Here is a 22,857-nt window from a genome sequence, read left to right as displayed (position 1 = left end):
TAAACATGAGTTACAATGCTCTTTAAGAAGGCAGTGTCAACTACAGATTGGCACTTGCCATCTACCTCTACAAGGATTAAATCAGGTCAGTGCTGCCGCAGCTGCTGACCTTCAACACTTCCTGAAAAGAGTTCAGGGTGGAGAAATGAGGCACTCTGTGCTCTGGGGAAAAACGGCAGAACAGCTCTTCCGAGAGTTAAGATATTTTCAGGACCCGATTTTATGAGCCCAGTTCTTGTATCTTCTCATTTCTAGAAAAGCACTAAAATCCTTCATGATGATCACTGCTCCTTGTGACTAGCAGAAACCTCCTGCAAAAAATACGTGCTTGATTGCACGTACTCCATTGACCTCCCCCCACCATCGTTTCAGAGTAGTCTCTGAAGTGCTATCTGAAGCCCTGTCTCCCGGGCTATAGTTCTCACTCTGCCCCAAATAAAACTTAACTCGCAATTCCAGCTCTCACGATGGGCATTTTCTTTTTTTAAGTCAGCAGCAGAATATAAGCAGTGGCTTTTATATTAGACGTCAGGGGATAATAACATAGTATGTCAGACACTGAGACTTTTTAAACAACATTTTATTTTTTGTTGTCAATGATTAACTTTTGAGCCTACTAGAAGAATATCATGATTATAGTCAATAAAAAAATATAGATGATAGAATAAAATATTAGGTTACACAAAGTTAGTTGTTGTTTTTTTTTTAAATCATTGTCCAGGAACATTTTTAGGGCTTGCGCTTTGCAGGGGGTAAAAAAAAAACAAGAAAATTTCATTTGTGTTTCTTTTTTACACTTCCCTCAGTTACAAGTTAAGAGCACATATTGAGAATCATTTGTGGGTGCCTAGGACAATAAACAGAAGGACCACAAAAATTAAAACAAGTTCTAAAGACCCTCATATATACAAACTTCTGTACAGAATGAGCACAAGAAGAATTCACCCAATTAAAACCACCGCCTGTGGTCTACATATCCTTCTTTTAAGAAGAGAGAAAATGGATCTTCCTGCACTCATACGTATTTTTCCCACTTGATCCAGTATTTTTAATGGTGTCTCCACTCCATAAATTAGTAACTGTTCAGTAGCAGAGAAGTATCCTATTTTAAATTACACCAAGGGAAAGCAGGAACTTCCCGGAAAGGGCTGACCGTGGTTGTCTGATGGAGACGGAAGGAGCCCCCAGCCCACAGGAAGCCACACCGCCAGCTGCAGCCAGGAGCGTTCCATGAGACAGCCTGGCAGGGTCACCTGGGGTCTGGCGGGGAGCTGAGGACTTGTCCGCTGTTAGTATGCGGCTCTAACCTCTCCCTCCTGTGCTCAGCTCAGGTCAACTGGGCTCTTTGCTAATGTGTCATCTGGCACAGAAAGTAAGAGCTTTTGGGCAAGACTTAGGCTCTTTCAAGATGGACACACTCAGACGCTGATAAACACAACCGCATGTCCTGGGCCCGTACCCGCCTCCTTACTCCGTGATGCTAAAGCCCGCTCACCCTGTGGCTGGAGACGAAATCCTGTTAGGGAAAAGCAATTGCACTAAAGGTCAGATCACAGGCCCCATGAGGTAAATGCCAGATGTGGGAGGAGATGCGAGGGAGGGGAAGGATGTCAGCTCGCCCTTCGGGGGATGCCGTGGCTTCACTGCACAATCCCCGAGTCCACTGAGGTCTGCTTGCGCGTCGTCTTGGGAGGGGGTGGCGGCGGGGTCTTGCTGGGCAGAGGAGGAGGCAGATGCTGTAAGACAGAAAACGAGGGGATGGCTTACTGCTTATGCTCCGACAGGAGAGACGTGGTCTCCGGGAGGTTCTGACCTGGTAGGGGGCTGGGGGGTGGGGGCAAGGGAAGATTGACCTGCAGCCCTGAGTGGGAACGTCCTCTCCCTGTGACTTGGGGCTGGCAGGTCACCACTCTTAGGACAGGGCTGCTGGTGGCCACAGGCCTTTCCAGGGCCTCTGATGAAGCACTTTTCACAAAGCACACACATCAGACATCTGAACAGCCTCTGAGAAGTGTAGCCACTGCTCTTTGGGTGGTGGTTTTAATCGTGCATGCTTGCATGTTCTATTGTGTCCGACTCTTTGCGACTCCATGGACTGTAGCCCGCCAGGCTCCACTGTCCATGGGATTTCCCAGGCAAGGATACTGGAGTGGGTTGCCATTTCCTCCTCCAGGGGATCTTCCCCACCTAGGGATCGAACCCGTGTCTCTAGCATCTCCTGGAGATCTTCGGTTGTGGCATGCGAACTCTTAGTTGCAGGATGTGGGATCTAGTTGCTAAGACCATGGATAGAACCCGGGCCCCAATCTGCAGGCAGATTCTTTATCACTGAGCCACCTGGGGTGGCTCTAAAGCCATGTGCTATTGATCGAGGGGCACCTTGAAATGGACTAGTTTCAGAACTGGGCAGTTGAAATGGTCAAGAACAAGGGAAGGGGGGCAACACAGGACCCAGGGCCACCCAGGCAGCCTGGCCACGTCACAGCTGAGCCCCCCTGGGAAGAGGACCCACAGGTCCTTCCTCACGTCCCTTGAAGATGCTCAGGGACAAACAAGTCCTCGGAGGTGCTCTCTGGGGTTGGTCGAGAGGCCTGCCGTGCTTGCAGAAATGGAAAGGCCCCACAAGAGAGGGTTGGCTGGCCCACACTGGCTCCTGGGGCCACCATCCCCCTGACCTGTTGACAAAACGGGTTTTCTCCCACAGTCTCTTCTGCATCGGTAAATAACAGGGATGAGCAAGGTTGGGGGGATGTTTAAACTCTTCGTGGAGAAAGCACAGTTTATCAAGAAATGGCTGCAGCTGTGTTCCAATGCTACAGGTGATTGGCAAAGCAGACCCAGAGACACAGACGTAGAGAATAAACATATGGACCCCAAGAGGGGCAGAGTGGGTGGGATGACCTGGGAGGTTGGGAGTGACACATAGACACTCCTGCGTATGAAACAGATAACTAATAAGAAGGACAGGGAAGTCTGGCGTGCTGCAGTCCACGGGGTTGCAGAGAATCAGACACAACCGAGCGACTGAACATCAGCAATGAGAACCTGATGAGCAGCGCAGGGAAACCCAACAAGGAGAGGATGTGTGTACACGTGCTGCTGACTCACTTGTGTACGATATAAACTAACACAGCGTGAGAGGCCCTGGGACTGCACGGAGATCCAGCCAGTCCATCCTAAAGGAGATCAGTCCTGGGTGTTCATTGGAAGGACTGATGCTGAAGCTGAAACTCCAATACTTTGGCCACCTGATGCGAAGAGCTGACTCACTGGAAAAGACCTTGATGCTGGGAAAGATTGAGGGCAGGAGAAGGAGATGACAGAGGATGAGATGGTTGGATGGCATCACCAACTCAATGGACATGGGTTTGAGTAAACTCTGGGAGTTTGTGATGGACAGGGAGGCCTGGCGTGCCGTGGTTCATGGGGTTGCAAAGAGTCGGACACGACTGAGCGACTGAACTGAACTGAACACAACATGATAAAGTAACTATATTCCAATGAAAAAATTTTTTTTACTTTTTTTTTTTTTTTTTTTACGGAAACAGGCGGCTGGCTGGATATAGCCCACAGTTTGCCTTTCAATCTCAAGAATGAGTTTACAACTGTAATGGTGACAGGAGACACTGAATGGACCTGCCAGGGCGTGAATGACCACGGGCAGCTCGTGCCCTCCTATCGGCAGGCATGTGGCATGCGCACGAGGTCACTTGTTGACCAGCTAGGTCAATGAATGAGTGAGTGAACAAATGAATGAATGAGTGAGCGAGCAGATGGACAAATACACAGACCAGGATAAAAGGGCACGAGCTACAGGCAGAGCAAAGCAGAGGGGCCCGCAGCGCACTGTCCTCTGCGGGTGAGAGAGGGCTGTTAACAGCCTCTCAGGGCAGGCGCACGTCCAGCAGCGCGAGAAAGGTCGTTTCAAGGGCAGGACAGTGACCAAGCAGCATGTATCTCAGCACTCAAGTTCCTCCTAATTCGCAGACAATTAAGTACTAAAGTGACCCAGGGCTTAACAGAGAGGAGAGAGGCAAGGTGGAAAACAGAACTGATATAATGTTTTTTAGACATCGTAACAAGAGAGGTAAAAGAATATACCTGTAGTGCTCGGTCATTAAGTCCTGCCTGACTCTTTACGACCCCATGAACTGTAGGCCACCAGGCTCCTCTGTCCAGGGGTTTCCCAGGCAAGAATGCCGGAGTGGGTTGCCATCTCCTTCTCCAGGGGATCTTTCCAACCCAGACATGGTGAGAATGGTCAAAAGAGGGACTTCCCTGGTGATCCAGTGGCTAAGACTCCTCGATCTCCACGCAAGGGGCCCAGGTTCTATCCACGATCCAGCAACCAGACCTCACATCCTGCAACTAAGAGTTCGCATGCCACAACTAAAGAGCCTGTGTGCTGCAACTAAGAAACAGCACAGTCAAATAAATAAATGACTATTTTTTAAAAATAATTACTAAAAAAGAAAAAGAATGGTCAAAAGAAACACTGATTTCCAGGTCTGATGAGACGGTTGCTTGTTTACGTGTGGAAGTAGACAGTATGGGCAAGTGTGAGCCATTTTTAAGGAAAGGACGATTCAAAGTGGCCACAGCTACAGAGCGGACGCCAAGCCTGAGGGTGCTCGGTGAGAGTGGCGGGAGGCTGTGGACCAGCACCCACAGAGGGCGAACGATCGCAAGCCTACAGCAGGTCTCAGGGCCTGCCAGGGAGGCGCCCCTGGAACCCCAGTGATGCCACCCTGGCCCACAGGCCTGCATCCTGAAGGCGCACTCACGCTGCAGGCGAGTCAGATAGGAGACCAAGGGTGAGGGTGATTAACAGCGTGGCATCCACAACGCCTTTACACACGGAGCCAAAGCTGGGGTGTGTTTGCCCTCCCACTGACAGCTCTGGTGGCTTCCCAGGTGGCGCAGTGGTAAAGAACCCGCCTGCCAATGCAGAAGACACGGGTTTGATCCCTGGGTGGGGAAGGTCCCCTGGAGAGGCCAATGGCTACCCACTCCGGTGTTCTCGCCTGGGAAATCCCAGGACAGAGAAGCCTGGCAGGCTACAGTCCATGGGGTCGCAAAAGGGTTGGACATGACTTAGCGGCTAAACAAAAACAACACAATGCAGAAACTGAGATCAGCAAATGTTTCCCCTGAATTGATCTGTAACAAAAATGGATTTGCTCTCACTTTTAAGTTCAGAGTTTTCGGTGTAGGGAGACCCACAGGGCATTCTTGTTTTTCCAGTAAAATACAGGTATGAAAAGCAAGGGAATCAGTTATCTCCGCTGCTAGGAAAACAACACCCCAACCAATCAACGTTCTCACTCGGCTCCCTGGGTTTCCTTTCATTCTAACCTGTGGTTAAAAACCTGCGGGAAGGGTCAGGCTTACGCTGCCTCAGTTGCTACCAACCATTCCAGCTGCCTGGCCCCTTCTCCAGGGTTGGTCCCCCATCATGGAATCTTGAGGGACAGAGAGCTGATCCGAAGGTCCCTTGGAAGGACAATCCATTCCTTCAGCACCGAACACGAAGCCCCACTGCTTATTTGGTTTTCTCACACAAAAGCAATAATCAAATAAATGCAGTGTTGTGAGGTTGTGGTGAGCTCAGTCACTCAGTCCTATCTGACTCTTCGCGACACCATGGATTGGAGCCCGCCAGGCTCCTCTGTCCATGGGATTTCCCAGGCAAGAATACTGGAGTGCATTGCCATTTCCTTCTCCAGGGGACCTTCCGAACCCAGGGATTGAACCTGAGTCTTTGCATCTCCTGCACTGGCAAGCGGATTCTTTACCATGAGGTGCCACCCGGGAAGCCCAGTCAAATAAATACACTGTTAATAAATCCCCTCTCTCTTTCACTCCTCTCACAAGAAGAGAGAATAAACTTGCAAGAAACTCGGTGAGAAAGTTTCCATTAAAAAAAAAAAGAAGGATATAGGATTTATATTGTTTTAGAAGGGGAAAAAGAAAGCCCACACCTGCTGTTATGTAAAGGATCTTGGCCACTTATAACCACCTCGCGTCTCCGACGTCCACAGGAGCCTGCTGCTGCATAACTTACTTTATGGAGACTGACCGACTGCAGGGGTCATTGAGGACACTTTACCCGGCAGCCCGCGAGGCTTTCGTTTCATCAGGCTGTGAACAGAGTGGCCGGGGGACGGAAGAACCTGGACGCGGCTCTCCCGGCACCGTGGGGTCATTTCAGAGGCACACGCTGACCTCTGCATGTGGCCAGGCCAGCCAACACCAGAGCTGCCCGAGTGACCACGGCCTTCAGAAGCAGGAGAGAAGGTGGGGGACCTCAGAAGAATGTTTCTAGAGCTGCCAGCGGGTGAAAGTGGCTTTTTCAGAGTTTTAGCTGATGTTTGCATCAACAGGCAGGCCCAGGGGCCCAAGCAGGAAGCACACATCAGACCAGATGAGTGACAGCTTCCATGAGGGGACCAGCCTCAGGACGGATGCTTAGGAAGGCCTGAGTTGGCTGATCATGCTGGTGACAGCCAGCACCCCGAAGCTAAACAGGGTGGGGAGAGGTTTCAGGGCCAGAGGCGGAGCTAGGAATGGGTGACCTCGAGGAGCTGGGGTGTGCTCCAGCTGGAGCCAAATCTCGAGCTCCTCTACAGTTTCTCCCGTGGTGAGCACCCATCCCCACCCACAAACGGCCAGCGGGAGGGCGAGGCTGCCTGGAAGAACAGCCGGGACCAGGGCTTCTCCAGGGCAAGGGCAGTGTCCAGGAGCACGGCGTGTCCCCCACGTGTGGCATCAGCCAGCCTCTTACAATGACAAACATCTTCATACAAAAAGCTACTTTTCAAAACCAAACTTTCATAAGAATTGCACCTCAAGGGCAACGACCTCCAAGGTCACAAGACTGGCCCCTGGACCCACCGGCTGGAATTCTACCCCCTCTGCACGGCCCCCCTGGGAATGTACGTTCCCATGCTGATGCCACAGGACCCCAGACCACACACACCCGAGTTCTAACCACCGCCACCTCTTTCCTGGAAATCAAGCCTTGGCTTGCCCGATGTAAGCACGCCAAGATCAGGATGGAAAGAAGGAAGAGCTCCTGTCTCGTGGAGGGAGAGAGGACGGCTCCACGTTCCCGAGCCCTGACTTACCCTCTGATGAGGAGGAGGGGGCGGGGGCGTTGGTGAGCCCGTCAAGTCCAGGTTCTCGGTCAAGGTCCCGTAGTCCGTGCTGGTGCCTTTGAGAGGCAGAGGGGGCGGAACTTCAGCCACTTCCAGCCCGGTCACGGTCATGCCGTTCAGCTCCAAACCTGGAAAAGGGGAGGATGAGAACCACACCCCCGTCCCCCCTGGGCGTGATGCACACAGCTGCTTCGTGCCCTCTCGGGAGTGGCAGGGCAGTGGGAACCCTTTACCCCCAAGAAATGCCCGTCAACGGGCAGTGAAGAGAGCAGGAGGGGCTGCGTCCCCTCCAAGGGCACATTCCAGAAGAACAAGCACCGGATGCCTGAACCCCGAGCTTAAAGGGTGGACCAGACCACTGGAGAAACAGCCATGTCCACCTGGGACCCCTCTGGTCCCTACTGGACTGCCACGCCTGGGGGCGTCTATGCAGCTCGGGGGTCACAAGGACCACCTCCGCCTGGAGTGTTCAGAGTCCGCCAGGTCGCTGCCCCAGCCAACAACACAGCTCACACCCAGCCCACCTGCCTGTCAAAACTCACAACAGGAAAAGCCATGATCCTACAAAAGGCCGGTATTAGTAGCAGCTGCCGCTGTGACTGCTGCTTTAAATAAGCCAAAGGGAAGCAGCATTGATTTTTTTAAAGTAAACCAAAAAGGAGTCGTTTTCAAAGGGAGGAGTGATCATTAGGACAATCTATTTTCTCAGCCTTTGCTGAGACTCTAAGAAATCATTGCCTTTTATGTTAAAGAGAGAAATGGGCACTTTTGTTGTTGGGTGTCCTACCCGATGATGCGTCTGACGGAAAATCATTCATTAGGAACGTGCTCCCTGGGACGAGGGATGTCAACTGATAAGGAGGCCTTGCGGTTGAATCGAGGCGCGAGAAGGTGGCCTCTGATGGAATGACCGCTCTCCTGATTGGCTGGCTGGTTGCTTTTACTCGGCCTTTATTTAAAATTTGCGACTTTAATCATTTTTAAGGGTACAAATTGCACTCAGGTATCTGTTTGAGCCTGTGTGTCCAGGTCTCTGGAGTGAATGTCTAGGGGCGGGCTTGCTGGAGGTTATGGTGAATCTATGTTTAATTTCAAGGGACCACCAAAGTGTCCTCCACTGCAGCGGCAATGTGCCTACTTTTAACTATTTATTTAAAAAAATATCAGTAAAATATCTTGGAAGATCTCTGGTTATAGCATAAGGATGTATGAAGTGAAGCTAGGATACCTGTCCGGAGACTGTCTCCCTTCCAACACTCAGAAAGGCCTGGCTCCCTGAGGCTCAGACGAGTGGTGGCCCTGACTCCCGGCCAGACAGACTGTCTCGGGAATGGCTGCAGCAAGAAGAAAGCAGGAGCTGGGGACAATTGTTGGCGGCCGGCACAAACCAGTGCGCAGGGCCGGGCTCCCCGCCCCATCTCCGGCCACAGGGAGGGTGGTGGGTGCTCCTGGCTCTCTTGCCTGCTGCCATCCTCAGTCCCTGCCACCTCCTTCCTGCCAGGACGTCACCTCTCTGGCTGGCCTGACTTCAGGGGTGAAAACGCGGGGCACCACTTGCATCCCTCCACGATTCACACGCACTCGGAACATCAGAGGGCTTCCCAGGTGGGTGGTCAGTAAAGAACCCGCCTGCAATGCAGGAGACACAGGGGGCTGCAGGCTCGATCCCTGGGTCGGGAAGACCCCCTGGAGGAGGAAAGGGCAACCCGCTCCAGTATTCTTGCTCAGAAAATCCCACGGACAGAGGAGCCCGGTGGGGTCGCAAAGAGTCGGACATGACTGAGCGCACACTCAGAACCTTAGACCGTCTTTGAAAAGAGGGTCTTTGCAGAAGGATCTGGAGATGAGATCATCCTGGATTTATGGGGAGCCCTGAACCCCTCTGCAGTCTCCCATAAGAAGAGGAGAAAACAGCCTGTGAAGAGAGGCAGGGGGACTGGAGAAAAGAGAATGCAAGCCAAGGTGCTCCGAGGACTGTGGGAATCCACCAGAAGGCTAGTCCCCAACCTTTGCGGCACCAGGGACCAGGTCGTGGAAGACATTTCTTTTCCATGGACCTGGGGGTGGGGCTGGGGGTGGTTTGGGGATGAATCAAGGGCATTACACTTACTGTGCACTTTATTTCTATTATTACTGCATCAACTCCACCTCAGATCATCAGGCATTAGATCCTGAAGGCTGAGGACCCCTGCACTAGATGCAAGCAGGACTATCGATAACTTTATTTCAGACTCCTGGCCTCCAGACTATGAGCGAATAACCTTTTGATATTTGGGGCCACCAAGTCTGTAGGAATTATGCCGAGCAGCCCTAGAAACTGGGCAGAACTGGAAGGTAAGTTCTACCCTGAGCGCCTCAGCACGGCCTGGAAGGGCTCCTTCCTTCCCATTCCTCCTACACACACACACATCCCCCCGCCCCCGTGGGCTGCATTATCTCATGACATCAAATGGGGGACACCCCAGGTGCTCTCAAGTTGCCCCCAGCACGCAGGAGGTCCGGAGCGCCGGCCAGGTCCTGCACTGTCCACCCAGGGAGCACAGGAACCCAGGACTCAGCTGTGGCCTGACCTGCTCCAGTCCCGGGGGGACACTCCCCAAAATTCAGGGCTCATCGACACTCTCTGCAGCTGCTGGACAGAGAAGAAGCCGGCCTGAAGTGAGAGCCTTCAGCAGAGCGGGGAGGTCATAGCGCAACGGCACGAACTCGCGCGGGATGACGTCTCACTTACTGGACTGCAGGCTGAAGCTGAGCTTGGCCCTCGGCATGACCGGGGGCGGTGTGGACTGGGAGGACGGGGAGGACGGGGACACCGAGAAGCGCCGCTCGCCCCCCATGGCGTTGATCACCTGGCTCTTCGGTCGCTGGGGCCGCAGTGGGCTGATCTGCGTGGGAGGGACAGAGAGCGTGTGGTTAGGGTCCGTCCTGGGTGGCTCAGTGGAAAACAGTCACCAGCCAATGCAGGAGATGCTGGAGATGCGGGTTCGATCCCTGGGTCGGGAAGATCCCCGGGTGAAGGGCACGGCAACCCACTCCAATATTCTTGCCTGGAGAATTCCATGGACAAAGGAGCCTGGTAGGCTACAGTCCATGGGGTCAGGAAGAATTGGAGACGACTGAGCCACTGAGCCCTGAGCAGACACCTGGGCTGACTTAATGCCACTTCAACAATTCCTCTGCGGAAGTCCTGACCTGCAGTACCGGCGCAGATGACCACATCTGGAAATGCGGTCTTGCCGACAGTCAAGGTCAGGTGACGCTGTTACAGCAGACCCTGATCTAGCGTGACTGTTGTCCTTAGAAAGTGGGGAGATTCGGACCCAGACAGAAGCGCATGGGACAAGGCCGTGTGAAGATGAAGGCAGAGATGCGGGCAGAGGGGAATGCTGGGCGAGAGGCTGGAGCAGACTCCCCCGCACAGCCTCAGAGGAAGCCAGCCCTGCTGGCCCTTGGCCTTGGACGTCCAGCCTCCACACTGTGAGACCATCAGCTTCTGCTGAAGCTGCCCAGCTTGTGCGATGCTGTTCTAGCAGTCCTGGCAAACTAACCCAGCCCTCACCCCAGTCTCCGTACACAGTCGGTGGCGGGGATGTGACATCCAGGTCTCCTGAACAGGAATGTGATGCGGGCACTCGGTGTGGGGGAGTCCCGCCGGGTCGGGAGTGGACTCGATGACCTGCGCAGTGACCAGAACGCCCCAGGGGACTAATGTCTTGGTCTTTCTTGGCAGGCGTGTGAAAGTCTAGAAACTTGCTAAAGGATTTCCTTTATTCACCTTCTCTTTCTTTTCTCACGCTATGCTGTGACTGAATAGGAATTCTTTCTACTTCTCATTGCATTTGTCTTCCCCACCTCTGACTTTCAGATGCACCTGACTTTAACCAGCTAAGCCTTTTCCCGTGTCTGTAACAATGGGAATTTTAATTTCTCTACGTCTTACAACTTGGTCTCAGATTGTTAGGTCTGGGGGAACACAAGCAGTTCAAAACACTCTCAGGTAGGAGTAACGAGGACAGTTATTAACCCAGTTGACAAAGAAGAATCAAGATTTCGGCCCCAGGACGGGCAGGACACGAAGGCAGGGCTTCGGGCTCGGTGCTGGGGCTTGACTCCCGGGCCGGCTACAGAGCGGGCGGGTGGCAGCGCGCTCCTCTGAGTGGTCTGCAAAGGCAGGGCCTCCCTGGAGGCTGGAGGGAGGTGAGGAAGGCTTCACTCCTTTTGTACGCAGGGCGGTTGAGGGGATGCTGGCCAAGAGGCTGGCTTCTGGAACTGTCCTATGCCAACAAAGCAGATCGCGGAGACCAGGCGGCACCTCTCATCTGCAGAAAGAGCCCACCTGCTGTGTCAGGCCTGGGACAGCCTGGCTGAGCTCGGGGCTCGCCTTGGGCGCATGTGTGTGGGGACTGAAGATGGACTCAGGGTGCTCTCCCCACCCTTCCCTTCCCATCAGGTCACATCCTGACAGTTTAGGGGGCAGGGGATGGTTTACTGGTGAGATGCAAATGGCACACGGAGCCCGCCCCCCCAGCTCCAGGCCCCAAGAGGCTCAGCTAGAGGTCATGACATTGCTGACGATGCGAATTCAGGCAGGAAGCTGAACTCAGCCCCAAAGAGGAAGCAGAGAAAAACTCTGCAGAAGTGTGGGGAGGGGGCAGGTGGGTGCCAAGAACGCAGCAACCCCTGGGGCCCAGGGCACCACCCTGGGGATGGGGCTGTGGCTACCCCCCAGTCACCCTCCCTCCCTGAGACCCCCGCCCCCGGCGGACCTGCCCTGTCCTGCAGCACCTGGCCCGTCAGGGGCACACGGAGGCTTGAACAGGAAACTCCAGGTGCCCAGCTGGACCCACAGACTTGCCAGCACCTGTCACCCAGAGGACAGACTGGGACCTGGGCTGGGCCAAGAATAGCCCGCCTGCCTCCGGCAAGAGGCCAGGATGCCTGGCCCCTAGCAGCTGTGGCTGTTCCGAGACGCCTCAGAGGCCGACAGCAGGGGTCAAGGTCCTATGCTCTGGCCTCGGTGGGTTCCAGTGCGTTTTCTGAGGGTCCCCGGGCCCACTGGGGTTGGGGTTGGGGTGGGGGTAGCGCTTTGGGCCGAACTCAGCCTGTCTCTGCAGGAAAGCGGGACCACCATGGGGAGGGACAGAACTTATACTGTGACGACGGCCGAAGCCGGCACATCCTTTGTCTTCTTGTCTCAGAACTTAATTTGGAACAACTCTGCCACTTGGCTCAAATTCTCTGAGGCCCCCCGCTTTACCATCTTAAAGTAGAGCCTAAGGAGAAATGTATGACAGACTCGCATGAGGTCTCCACTTAGTAAATGTTCCAAACTGCTGCTGTTAGTCTGCCCATCCAGGGAGGGTGTCTGGGCACTCGGGAGGAGGAAGCGGGCGCGGGCCCGCTCTGGCAGTGTTGCTGGCCTCCCAGCTTCCCAGAGGAGGGGACAGAGCCCACGGGGGGCGGGGGGAAGGGGTGTCATGAGAAACCTCTGGACTGCACTGCGTGAGGTCACATCTGAGTGCTGGCCGGTGACCAGTCCCTCCCCGAGCCCCACACCCTGGGCCGCCTGCTTCTGCCATGAAACACCACAGCCCAGACGCGGTCAGAGCTCTGTCCAGAGGCCTCGCCAGAGCATCCGCCTGCAGGAAGACCACGTGTGGGCTGGGGTCTCCCTTCTCCTCTAGACGCCCAGGCAGCACGTGACTGCTGGTCTCCACGACACAGGGTCTGGATGAAACATGCCTTCTGCTGCTGAAGATAGAAGCAAGCAGTGACGTGTGTCTTATTAAACATCGGTCCCACCTGAGCCCTTTGATAAGCAACGTTCAGTAACCGCCAGGGCGGGTCAGGGGTCGGGGGCTTCCACCCAGGGCGGGCGCATGCTTGGGCACTGTCGAGGCAAACGGCCTCCCACTGCGAGGAGGTGGTGGCTCCAAGCCCAGCTGAACCTTTGCAGCTGACGGCCTGAGAGAGCCGCCTCTCTGCTTTGTCTCCAGTCTACTAATAGCACGTTCCGAATAAAGTTCACCCCAGAAGCTGTCCTCAGTCTGCCCCCAGACTCCAAACACTGCGACACTCTGCTGGGAGCATCTGCTGGCATCCCCCCGCCCCCCGCCCCCTCGGCCCAGGCCTGGGAGGAGAGTGTGCCCCGTGGGTTTCCCTGTCGCCACACACCCTGGTCTCTGGAATGAACGAGAGTCCCTGGGATCCGTTTTTAATGTCAGCTCACCAGCACGAGTTAAGTCCCCCCAAATCCTTGTGAAAGATGGCCAAGGGATTTAAGCATAGAACAGATGAGGCCAGGAGGATAACATGGAACCGCGTATGGCTGGCAGAACCCGCGGGAAGGGGCTTTGGGACTCTAGCTGAGCAGATTATAACACTCCCGCAGAACACTGGCTTAGCGATTTCTGGTCAGGAGTGGGTGGGGGAATGGCGTTAGCTGGCCTGGAATTACTGTTTCCTGACAACACAAGCACCCTGTTCATCTCCTGAGATGTCTGGGTGTCTGATGAGCGAGTCCCACTTTGCTGCAGAGCCCGGAATCCTGTGGGTCTCGCTGACGGCTAGCCCCCCTCCCCCCAACCCCTGGGGGATGGGGGAATGGAGGGAAAGACCAGCATCCTCCAGGGAGACGTTGGTCTGCTGGAGCATCGGTTACACAAGGGCAGGGATGCGAGAGACCCTGGATTCTCAAATGACTATTCACAGCCCATTCAGTGAAATCTGATGGACAGACCCCTCGGCAAAATGTGGAGCAAAGACAGGCCCCCCTGGTAGCAGCAGCTACCGAGAGCTCCCTGTGAAATTACCGTTTCTGAAAGGATGACAGCCTCAGATTGCTGCAGGGGAATGTCGGTGGGTTTAAATTCTTTATCGAATATCTCTTGATGCTTGCTGTTCCTTTTTTCCTTCTTCTTGTCCTTCTTCTCTTTGTCAGGGTCGTCCTTGTCCAGCTTGTCCTGGGACCGGGAGTGCATTTTCTTTGGCAGGAGGGGTTCCAGAGCGAACCTAAAGAAAACGTTGTGGTTTTTTTTTTTTTTTCAATCAATGATGTCTTTCTAGGAGAAACTGCTGCTTTCTGCCCTGCAGATCCATGTAAAGTCACTCACAATGAATCAGGTGCTGTCTGGGAACCGCCCAACTTTACAAGGAAAGAAATAATTTTGAAAGGGGGCTCAAGGGCCACTTAAGATACTTATTGTTGATTGCCATGGTGATGGTCTTGCATCTCGATAAAAACAAACTGGGGGAAAAAAACAGAACACTTAAACGAAAAGCCTGATTGGATTATGGGATGATGATACTCAGGGATTATTGTTGACTTATGGCCGGAGGATGGTATTTGAGGTCTATTTCCAAAAGGAAGTTCTCACTTTTTAGAGATTCACACTGAAATATTTATGAAAGTGAAGAGGAGAAATAGGCAGGTGCTGATGCAAAGAGACATCTGTATTGGTACACAGGGAGCTTCCACTCGAAAGCCTTTGATGGCTCAGTGAGAAAGAAGCCAACTCCAGCTCCTAAGGATGTGGAGTTGCCCTGAGATTTTCAGCCAAGAACTGAGCCTGAGAAGGAGGATTTGGGTCTCAGCTCTGCCACCTACTGGTGAGGGTCCACAGCTTCTGAGCACTGTGGACTGGACGTCCCCATTCATTCACAGAATGAAATGAAAATGGTACTTAAAGAGATGTGACCTCTTCAAAGAAGCGAGTCATACAGTCCTATAGGAGAAACAGCACATACTGTGATTTCTGATTCGAGTGTTTTTTAAAGTGTGGTCCACATCTCATTCCCATATGGTTAAAAAGAAGCAAAATGATCAGCTGAGAGGGTTCATGGAAGCTCCCTGCCTTCGAGCTGCTCAGGCAGTCCCCCAGCCCCTTGGGAGGGCAAACTCCAGCCCCCATAATGTGGGATAAGAGGCCAGGTTCCCAAGCCAGCCTATGAGAGCACCCAGTCCTCACTGCGACCTTCCAAGCCTGACTTCCCGAAACAGCCGGAGAGTAAACTGGTTTCCTCAAGGGGAGAATGATTGTAAGAGAAGGCAACTCAGAAAGCTGGTTGCATTTCCATCCTAGCTGTGGTTTCTTTCAAATTTACCTGTGAACAGGACACACAGAACTAAGGCACTGCTCTAATCAAAGGCCATCCAGCAGCTTGGCTCCCTAACATGAGGGCAGTACCACGGGCGTCCAGGCTGAGCTGGGTCATTCAGAGAAGCACATTTCAAATCCGGGAAGATGCTGGTCGCTGAGGGCAAGAATCACACCTCCCTCTTTTTGTTAAAAAAAGGGAAAAAACTGGATGGGCAGCGGGATTTGAACGGTAATGGTATTGAATGCAGGCATTGATTATCAATAGCTGCTAACATCACTGCAAGAGAGAGAGTCAGGCACAATGTCCTTCTGAATGGAAGAACCTATGAAGTCATCCTGCCCCCAAATCAAGCCTGAATCTGCACAAGTCTCTAGATGGGACCACCAACCTGCAGGAAATAGGAGGGACAGGGAGACACAGTCAATAACACTGTCGGGGATGCAGTCAGAAAAATTTGGATTGCACCAGCAGCAACCTGGAGTTTTCAACAAATAAATTACAAGGAAGAGAAACGAAAAGAAGAGAGTGGAAGGAGGAAATCTATTGATTAAAAGAGAACTAAAGAGATATGGCAGGGCTTCCCAGGTGGTGTTGGTGGTAAAGAACCCGCCTGGAAATGTAGGAGATGTGAGAGACTTGGGTTTGATCCCTGGGTTGGGAAGATCCCCTGGAGGAGGGCACGGCAACCCACTCCAGTATTCCTGCCTAGAAAATCCCATGGACAGAGGAGCCTGGTGAACCACAGTCCACAGGGTTGCAAAGAGTCAGACACAACTGAAGCGATTTAGCATGTATGCAAAGAGGTATGGCAGCCCACTCCAAAGTGGGAGTCTTATCAGTTTCAAATAAACTAAAAAGAAAAAAAAAGGCATTTATGACCCAGCTGGAAATTAAAACCAATATCTGATGATGGTATGGAATGACTGTTCATTTTTCACCTGTGCTAAAGGGAGTTTTTTTTCCTTTTTCTAAGTTCCTACCATTTAGAAATCCACAGTGAAACATTTACAGATGAAATCATATGATGCCTGAGATTTGTTTCATATATAATATGGAGGAGTGAGAGGGTGGAGTACAGACTGAAAGAAGATAGGCTGGGAGGTGATCACTGTTGAAGTTGGCTCACAGGCGATGGGCACAGGGCCTCATTATGCTATTTTGTTCCCCGTGACACTTTTTCATAATAAAAACTTGAAGATGATTGATGAAATACACCAGAGTTGACTTTGATTATGAAGGCATTTCGGGACATCTGGATATGCAATTAGCAATAAATCAACATCCATTAGGTGTTAAATATTACATCTCTTATAAACAACAATAAAAAAAATAACCTTCATGATTTTATTCTAGGTTTTACAGAACTTGAGACAATTAATGTAGGGAAATAAAGGATTAATGGACATCTTTTAGCTCGGGGTGAAACCTGTGCTATGAAATCCAGACAAGTACACAAAGAACCAAAGAAGAGGCTGAGCTGTAAATGCTTCACATGATGAGAGGCAACTGCCAACAGGATGAACTTTATTCTGCACATCACCAGTGCCATCTGAGACCAAGTCTCACTTCTTCCACATTAGTTAGGTAGCTAAGGGTGATAACCCTGCGAATGAACAAAAATCTGGGCTCTAATAAAGATGCCTTCTAGTTTAAGGTTAAACAAATATGGCTCCAGGGGAGGAGACAATGATTTCCCCTCATGTAGTCACACGTGCAGGATGGAACTCTTCCATCTAAAACCTCTAGCTCACTCTTTGCTCTCACCCCTACGTTCCTGGAAATATAAAACCCTTTTCATAACTAGCCTGGGGATTTACTTGGGGAGAAGTTGAATTAAGTTTCTTTAGCAATCTTGCTCTAAGTGACAAGCACACTTGATTTAAATACCTCTAAATTGAGAATTTCCATATGGATTTGCCCTTAAGTAGCAGACACTGACAAAAACTACTGTTAGAAAAAAAACAAAACAAAACATGGGAACAGTTTTCTCTCCTCCATTGGGCATGCGAGCTGTTGGCTGCAAAGGGCACTGGGGTTGGAGCTGTCTCTTGGGGTGCTCTGGGAGTCTGTGTCTGCGGGTCGCAGGGGCCAGGAGCCTGCGGGTTTGATAAGATGATGGATTGTAAATCAAATGGGCTTGGACAAACACACAGCTGTGCAGACTCGACAGTAAACCAATTAGAAGTTCTCGGATGTTTAAACTGCACGTGACGTTTTTTTCTTTCTGTATAATCAGAACAAGCTACTCACTCAATACACAAAAACGTCAACATCGAGGCTGTCTTTGCAGAAGACGCAGTGGGAGTGCAACAAAACATTTACTCGTCTGTTCCATTCTTGTTCCCTTCTTAGGGGCTTGTGCCATCCAGTGCTCAAGAGCAACACTGGGTCTCAAAAAAGATCCTGCCCCCGTAATGTGGGATAAGAGGAAAGTGGCCCCGCCAGCTTTCAGGGAAGTTTGACAGGCCTGCCCTGGTGTGACACCTGGGAAGTGAGCAAGGGCTGAAAGCATAAGCACCTCGCCGGCAAGGAAGGCAGTTTATCGTTCTGGGACTTGTTGACAAGGACTGGACGCCCACTGAGGTTTTATAGTTTGATGGAGGTGGAGCCCAAAGCGAGAGATTGTTCTTGAAAGTTCCTAAGACCCTACAAGTCTTAGTGGCACCATGGTTGTAAAGTCTTGGATGATCTCTGTTTCAAAGGGAGTTCTGAGTTTCAGAAATCCTCTCAACTGTGATGAAAGAAACCCGGAACCCTGGAGAGCTCCTCGCCACCCTCCCAGCCCTCCCCTCCCCTCCCCACTGCTGAGCCAGACTCACCCATCCGAGCCAGGCCTGGAAGGGGTGCTGTCGGACGAGAGGGAGGAGACAGAAGCCACAGACAGAGGCCGGGACGAGGAAGGCATGGTGAAGGATCGGACCATGGACCGGGGGCGGCTGCCTCTTCTGTCGTCCAGACTTGAGGGCTGGGTTGGGGCGGAGGGGAGACAAAGAGAGAGACTTGCTTGATGTCCATGCCAAAAGATGTCCAGGCTGGCATGGTCAGACACCTCAGAATGAGTGGTCTTAACAGCCTGGAGTCTATACCAAAGTTATCCACACTTTCATGAACAGTTCATGTTCTTGTCCAGAGCTGAAAGTGAAAACCATGGTTATCTGGAGATTTTTTGAAATATGATTTGATACTGTGAAAAATACCAGAAAGAACTTTCTTTTTGGTTTTCTTTTTTTTTTTTTTTTAATTTAAAATGCAGTTTTCTTTACCAAGACCACAATGCCTCACCCTGCTCCAAAGTCAGTACAATGCACTGATTGACCAGGAGTTGTAATTTACAGAAAACATCTAGAATGTGACTTAAGGACTTTGCAAGATGTTTAGATGAACTGTGTATATCTCTGCATGCTAACAAACCAAGCAGATCACCGAAATACATGGAGACACAGGGACTGAACTTCTCTAGACTAAAATGAGACGCTCCTGTTGCTTAATTAAAGGCGTGTTTCCTTCCCCACCAGTGACTGGTGCAGTAGGTCAGCTGGATCCATGGCTGGAGATGCTAAAGCTCCTCCTTCTCACCAGGAAGTGGACCAGTAATGCATTCTAGAGAAAAACAGTCTCTGGATAGAGTTTTCCACCCTCTGTTTGTCATACGACTGTATATTAACAAAATAAGTGTCACTGAAATTCAGCACATGTTAACACCTAATTAGCTACAAAATGCTTGTGTACCTGCCCCTCAAGCCAGATGTTGGCACAGCTGGGACGGCAGCTGGTGCAGAAACTTTTTTTTTCAGCCCTCAGGATGTGGAAATCAAATTTCTGTAGGGCATTCCCTCACTGTGTGGCTCAACCTCCCTCAACCCCAACCCCACACTACCAAAGCTGGCGTTCGTTCAGCCCATCTCCAATAGAAGAACTGCTTGGGACCAGGGTTGATTACAGATTATATACCACCCCTGATAAGAGGGCCTGTTTCTTAACTATGTTTTGCCCATGAAATACTATTTAATCCATACATTATCTCTCCAATAGTAAAAGGCTCAGCAGACTTGCGGTTGCCAAGGGGGACGTGGGTTCGGGGGGGAGGGGATTGGGAGTCTGGGATTAGCAGATACAGACTATTACACATGAAATGGATAAACTGTACAGTACAGGGAACTGTATTCAACACCCTGTGATAAATCCTAATGGAAAAGAATATGGAAAATATATATATGTGTAACTGAATCACTGTGCTGTCCAGAGGCATTCAACACGACACAGTAAATCAACTATCCTTCAATGAAATAAGCTTGTAAAAAACAGTAACAGGTTCAAAATCGCAACAGAACACTTTAAAGCAGGAGCTGGTAAACGTTTTCTGCAAAGAGGAAAATGACAAATACTTTAGACTGCGGGCCGTAAGGTCTCTGTCCCAAGCATGAAAACAGCTATACACAACACAGAAATAAATAAGTACGGCTGTGTTCCAATAAAACTTTATTTACAAAACAGACGTCAGGCTGACAGTGGCTGAACATGCAGCTGCAATCTGCCAGCACCGAGGGTCTGGTCAGCCTTAACTTTAGCACCGATGACGATGCCATTGCCCAACTCCAGGGAGACAGCCTTTGCCCTGAACAGGCTTTTACAAGGCCACTTAAAAGGAAATGGCGACTTGCAGATTTGCCTAAATTGTAAAAATGTTTCTAGAGACTCAAAGTCTACAGTATCTTATTCTCAGCCTTTAAGGTTATGTTCCATTTCTGGTGATTATAAAACACTGGCTGTAGCCCTCCTGTTGTACAAAGTGTCTTTGTCGCTTAGTTGTACAATGTATCCACTTCTCCGATGGAATGATCTTCACAGCTGCCAGGGTCAAGGGAGTGGGCACACCAGAGGAGCCGGCCGTGGGCCAGGAGGCGCAGATGGCCACAGGCTGCCCTCGTCCAGCTCCTGGGAAGGCCCAAGCAGCTGAGAACGTCCTGCCCCCAACCACACAGGGCTGGCGATGAGAGGCAGCCTTGCATCTCGGTCAGGATGCATGAACATGGATGGGAGGACTGGGAAGGATGAAGCAAAGGGGATGGCAGGAGGGGGCTCTGGCCGGGGAGGGCCAGAAGCCACTGGTGGTCTTGTGTCAGCAGAGCACCCACTGCGAGTGGCCCTGGGCCCTCCTCCTGGGCCATTCACCTCGCAGGCCCTTCTTGACCGGCAGAGCCTCTAGGAATCGAGCAGCCAGGACTTCTGGTTTTTCATCTGAAGCCATCCGGGCCTCCCAGTCCTTACCGCGTAGCTCCAGTGCTAGGACTTTGTGAGAGAGGGCACATCTGTGTCCCTGCAGCAGGACAGGCAACGAGCTGGGGGGCAGGGAGACCACCAGGTGGGAATGCTGGTCCTGGCACGGACTGCGTGACCTCGCATAAAACAAGGAACCGCTCGGGCACTTAGCTTCCTCCTGAGCACACAGGGGATAGTCCACCTTGAGAGGCTGGCGAGGATGCCCTGCAAAGACGCAGGTGACAGGCAGGGCGGCTGCATGAATGGCAGCCTCCAGCGTCCTTCTCGCATCACAGACACGAAGCACAGACGCGCTCCAGCCCCTCACGGGGTCACGCCCGCTTGTCCCGGGACGCATGCGGTCACCATCCTCATCTCCAGGCTGGTCCGGAAGGCCCCACCTACGCCCACCACGGGTGCGAACTGCCCATGGCGTCCTGGGGATGGCTGGTTTCACTGAGTTTAACCATGGTGATGGGGCTTCATGGGGGTATGGTGAGACACATGCCCGTTCCACAATCTTCTAGAAACGTCCCTTTCCAAATGCGGCACAAAGGGCAGCTGTGGGCTGGAAACTCACTGGGATGACAGGCTGGCCCCTGGGGGGGGGGAGGTCTGGGGTGGGTTAGGAGGGAGGGCATGGGGCCAGCTGGGAGGGGGAGAGATGGGGTACCCTAGGACCCGCAGCCTCAGGGTCACTGCCCAGAGCCTGGCACCTTGACTGCCCTCCAAGCCTTATCAGCCACTCTTCTCTTGGTTGGAATATTCTGTTGAACTCCAGAATATAGAAGAGGGCAAGGGGAACTTCTTTCTGGAGGTGGGGGTTATCAGCTTACCCTCCCAATGAACACCCCACTTAGCGGCCTCTGAGGAACCCCAGGGTTCCACGGATCCTAGCAAGAAAACCCCTGGAACAAGTCTCCCTGGCAAAGGTGGAGGGGGCCCTCTTGGCTTTTAGTTGTTTAGTAGTGTTTAGTCGTTCAGATGTGTCTGGCTCTTTTTGGCCCCGTGGACTGTTATAGCCTGCCAGGCTCCTCTGTCCATGGAATTTTCCAGGCAAGATGATTGGAGGGGGTTGTCATTTGCTCCTCCAGGGGATCTTCCCAACCCAGGGATCGAACCCGTGTCTCCTCCATCTCCCGCACTGGCAGACTCTTTCCTGCCGAGCCTCCTGGGAAGCCCCGAGGGAGGGCTGGAGGGGGAAAGTCCTGGAGGCAGGGGTGATGGGTGGGCCGCAGCCCCGTCTGTGGACACCATGGTGAGGACTCGAGAAGGATGAACAGCGGCTCCTGGCGTCTTGTCTGCTGATGGTGGTGGAGCAGGACCAGCTCGGGGAGCAGACGGGTGGACTACGTGGGCTCCTCTGGGCACAGGGGTGGAGGGGCCCAGAGGCAGGTGGATGGGTGGGTCTGAGCTCAGGGCTGCAACCAGGTGATGCAGAAAGTGATAGAGGATGACCGTGGAGAAAGGGCAGGGCCACCGGAGGCTCCCTGTTCTCATCAGACTTGAACGAACCAGAGAAGGAAGGACTGGAGGACAAACTCAGAACCCTCTTTCAGGAGCCTGTGCAGATACCTCTTGTATGGCCAAGGGCCAGTGCAGGCACAGGGCCAATGCTGAACGTGACTGAGGCTCGTGGCCTCCACTCTGGGGGCCCTGGGCTCTGCATGCCTCCTCAAGCAGCAGGAGGAGCTGGGGGTCCCGTGCTTTCCTTTGGGAAGCGGCGGCTCCTCAGAGCCCAGGGCTGGCAGGATGGAGCCAAAACTGAGCGGGCTGGACTGGGGTCTGATGGAGCTGCTCACGGATTAGGAGTCAGAGGGCATCCACGTCTTCCCTTTCTACGGCTTAGGCTGGCTCAGAAAAATTGACAAAATGGTTTATGTCCTTTCTATGGGGTTTTTATTTTTAAATCCATCTTTTTTTTAAACTGGATGATAGTATATTGCTTTTTAAAGTATTCTGAGATGCTTGAAAGTTCTCAAAGTAGATAAGAAGGGAAAGCTTCATTCCAGACTGCATTTTATCACCACATTTTTCAGAGAATGACAGGGTATCAGGCTTCTTGTCTGCTCAAGGGAGGCTGGCTGTAGAACCTGCCTTTGGGGGGTCCCAGGATGAAGGGGGGACTCAGGAAGGCAGCTCCGGGGGACAAGGCACCACGGGTGGGAAATGCACCCTTACTTAATTCTGTTCCTGATGGCATTCCCAAGATGCTCTGGCTGCCCTACAAAGCAGTAGGACTTTGGTGGAGAAGATGCCGTCTCAGGGTGTGGTGCAAATGGCTTATTGCCAGCTAAGGATGGCAGACCGTCGCCCACATGACAGCCCACCTTCCTGCCCA

The 22,857-nt window shown here is 52.2% G+C and overlaps 1 protein-coding gene across 1 annotated transcript in view; it reads right to left on the bottom strand.

Annotated features, from left to right (window-relative positions):
* Positions 1 to 562: 562 nt before the first annotated feature.
* The window catches only part of DOCK1 (dedicator of cytokinesis 1), a 544,913-nt gene continuing 522,618 nt past the window's right edge, over positions 563 to 22,857 (bottom strand). The window contains exons 48-52 of the mRNA XM_061162908.1: positions 18,077 to 18,222; positions 13,970 to 14,168; positions 9,889 to 10,042; positions 7,128 to 7,285; positions 563 to 1,736 (exon numbers count right to left, since the gene is read on the bottom strand). Of these exons, the coding sequence (XP_061018891.1) occupies positions 1,641 to 1,736; positions 7,128 to 7,285; positions 9,889 to 10,042; positions 13,970 to 14,168; positions 18,077 to 18,222 (753 nt within the window). The 3' untranslated portion in view covers positions 563 to 1,640. The remainder of the gene's footprint in view (positions 1,737 to 7,127; positions 7,286 to 9,888; positions 10,043 to 13,969; positions 14,169 to 18,076; positions 18,223 to 22,857) is intronic.

This window comes from Dama dama, chromosome 15 (assembly GCF_033118175.1).
Source record: "Dama dama isolate Ldn47 chromosome 15, ASM3311817v1, whole genome shotgun sequence".
Classification (NCBI taxonomy): domain Eukaryota; kingdom Metazoa; phylum Chordata; class Mammalia; order Artiodactyla; family Cervidae; genus Dama; species Dama dama.
The sequence above is the reverse complement of the archived record's forward strand: the minus strand, read 5'-3'. Positions and strand labels throughout refer to the sequence as shown.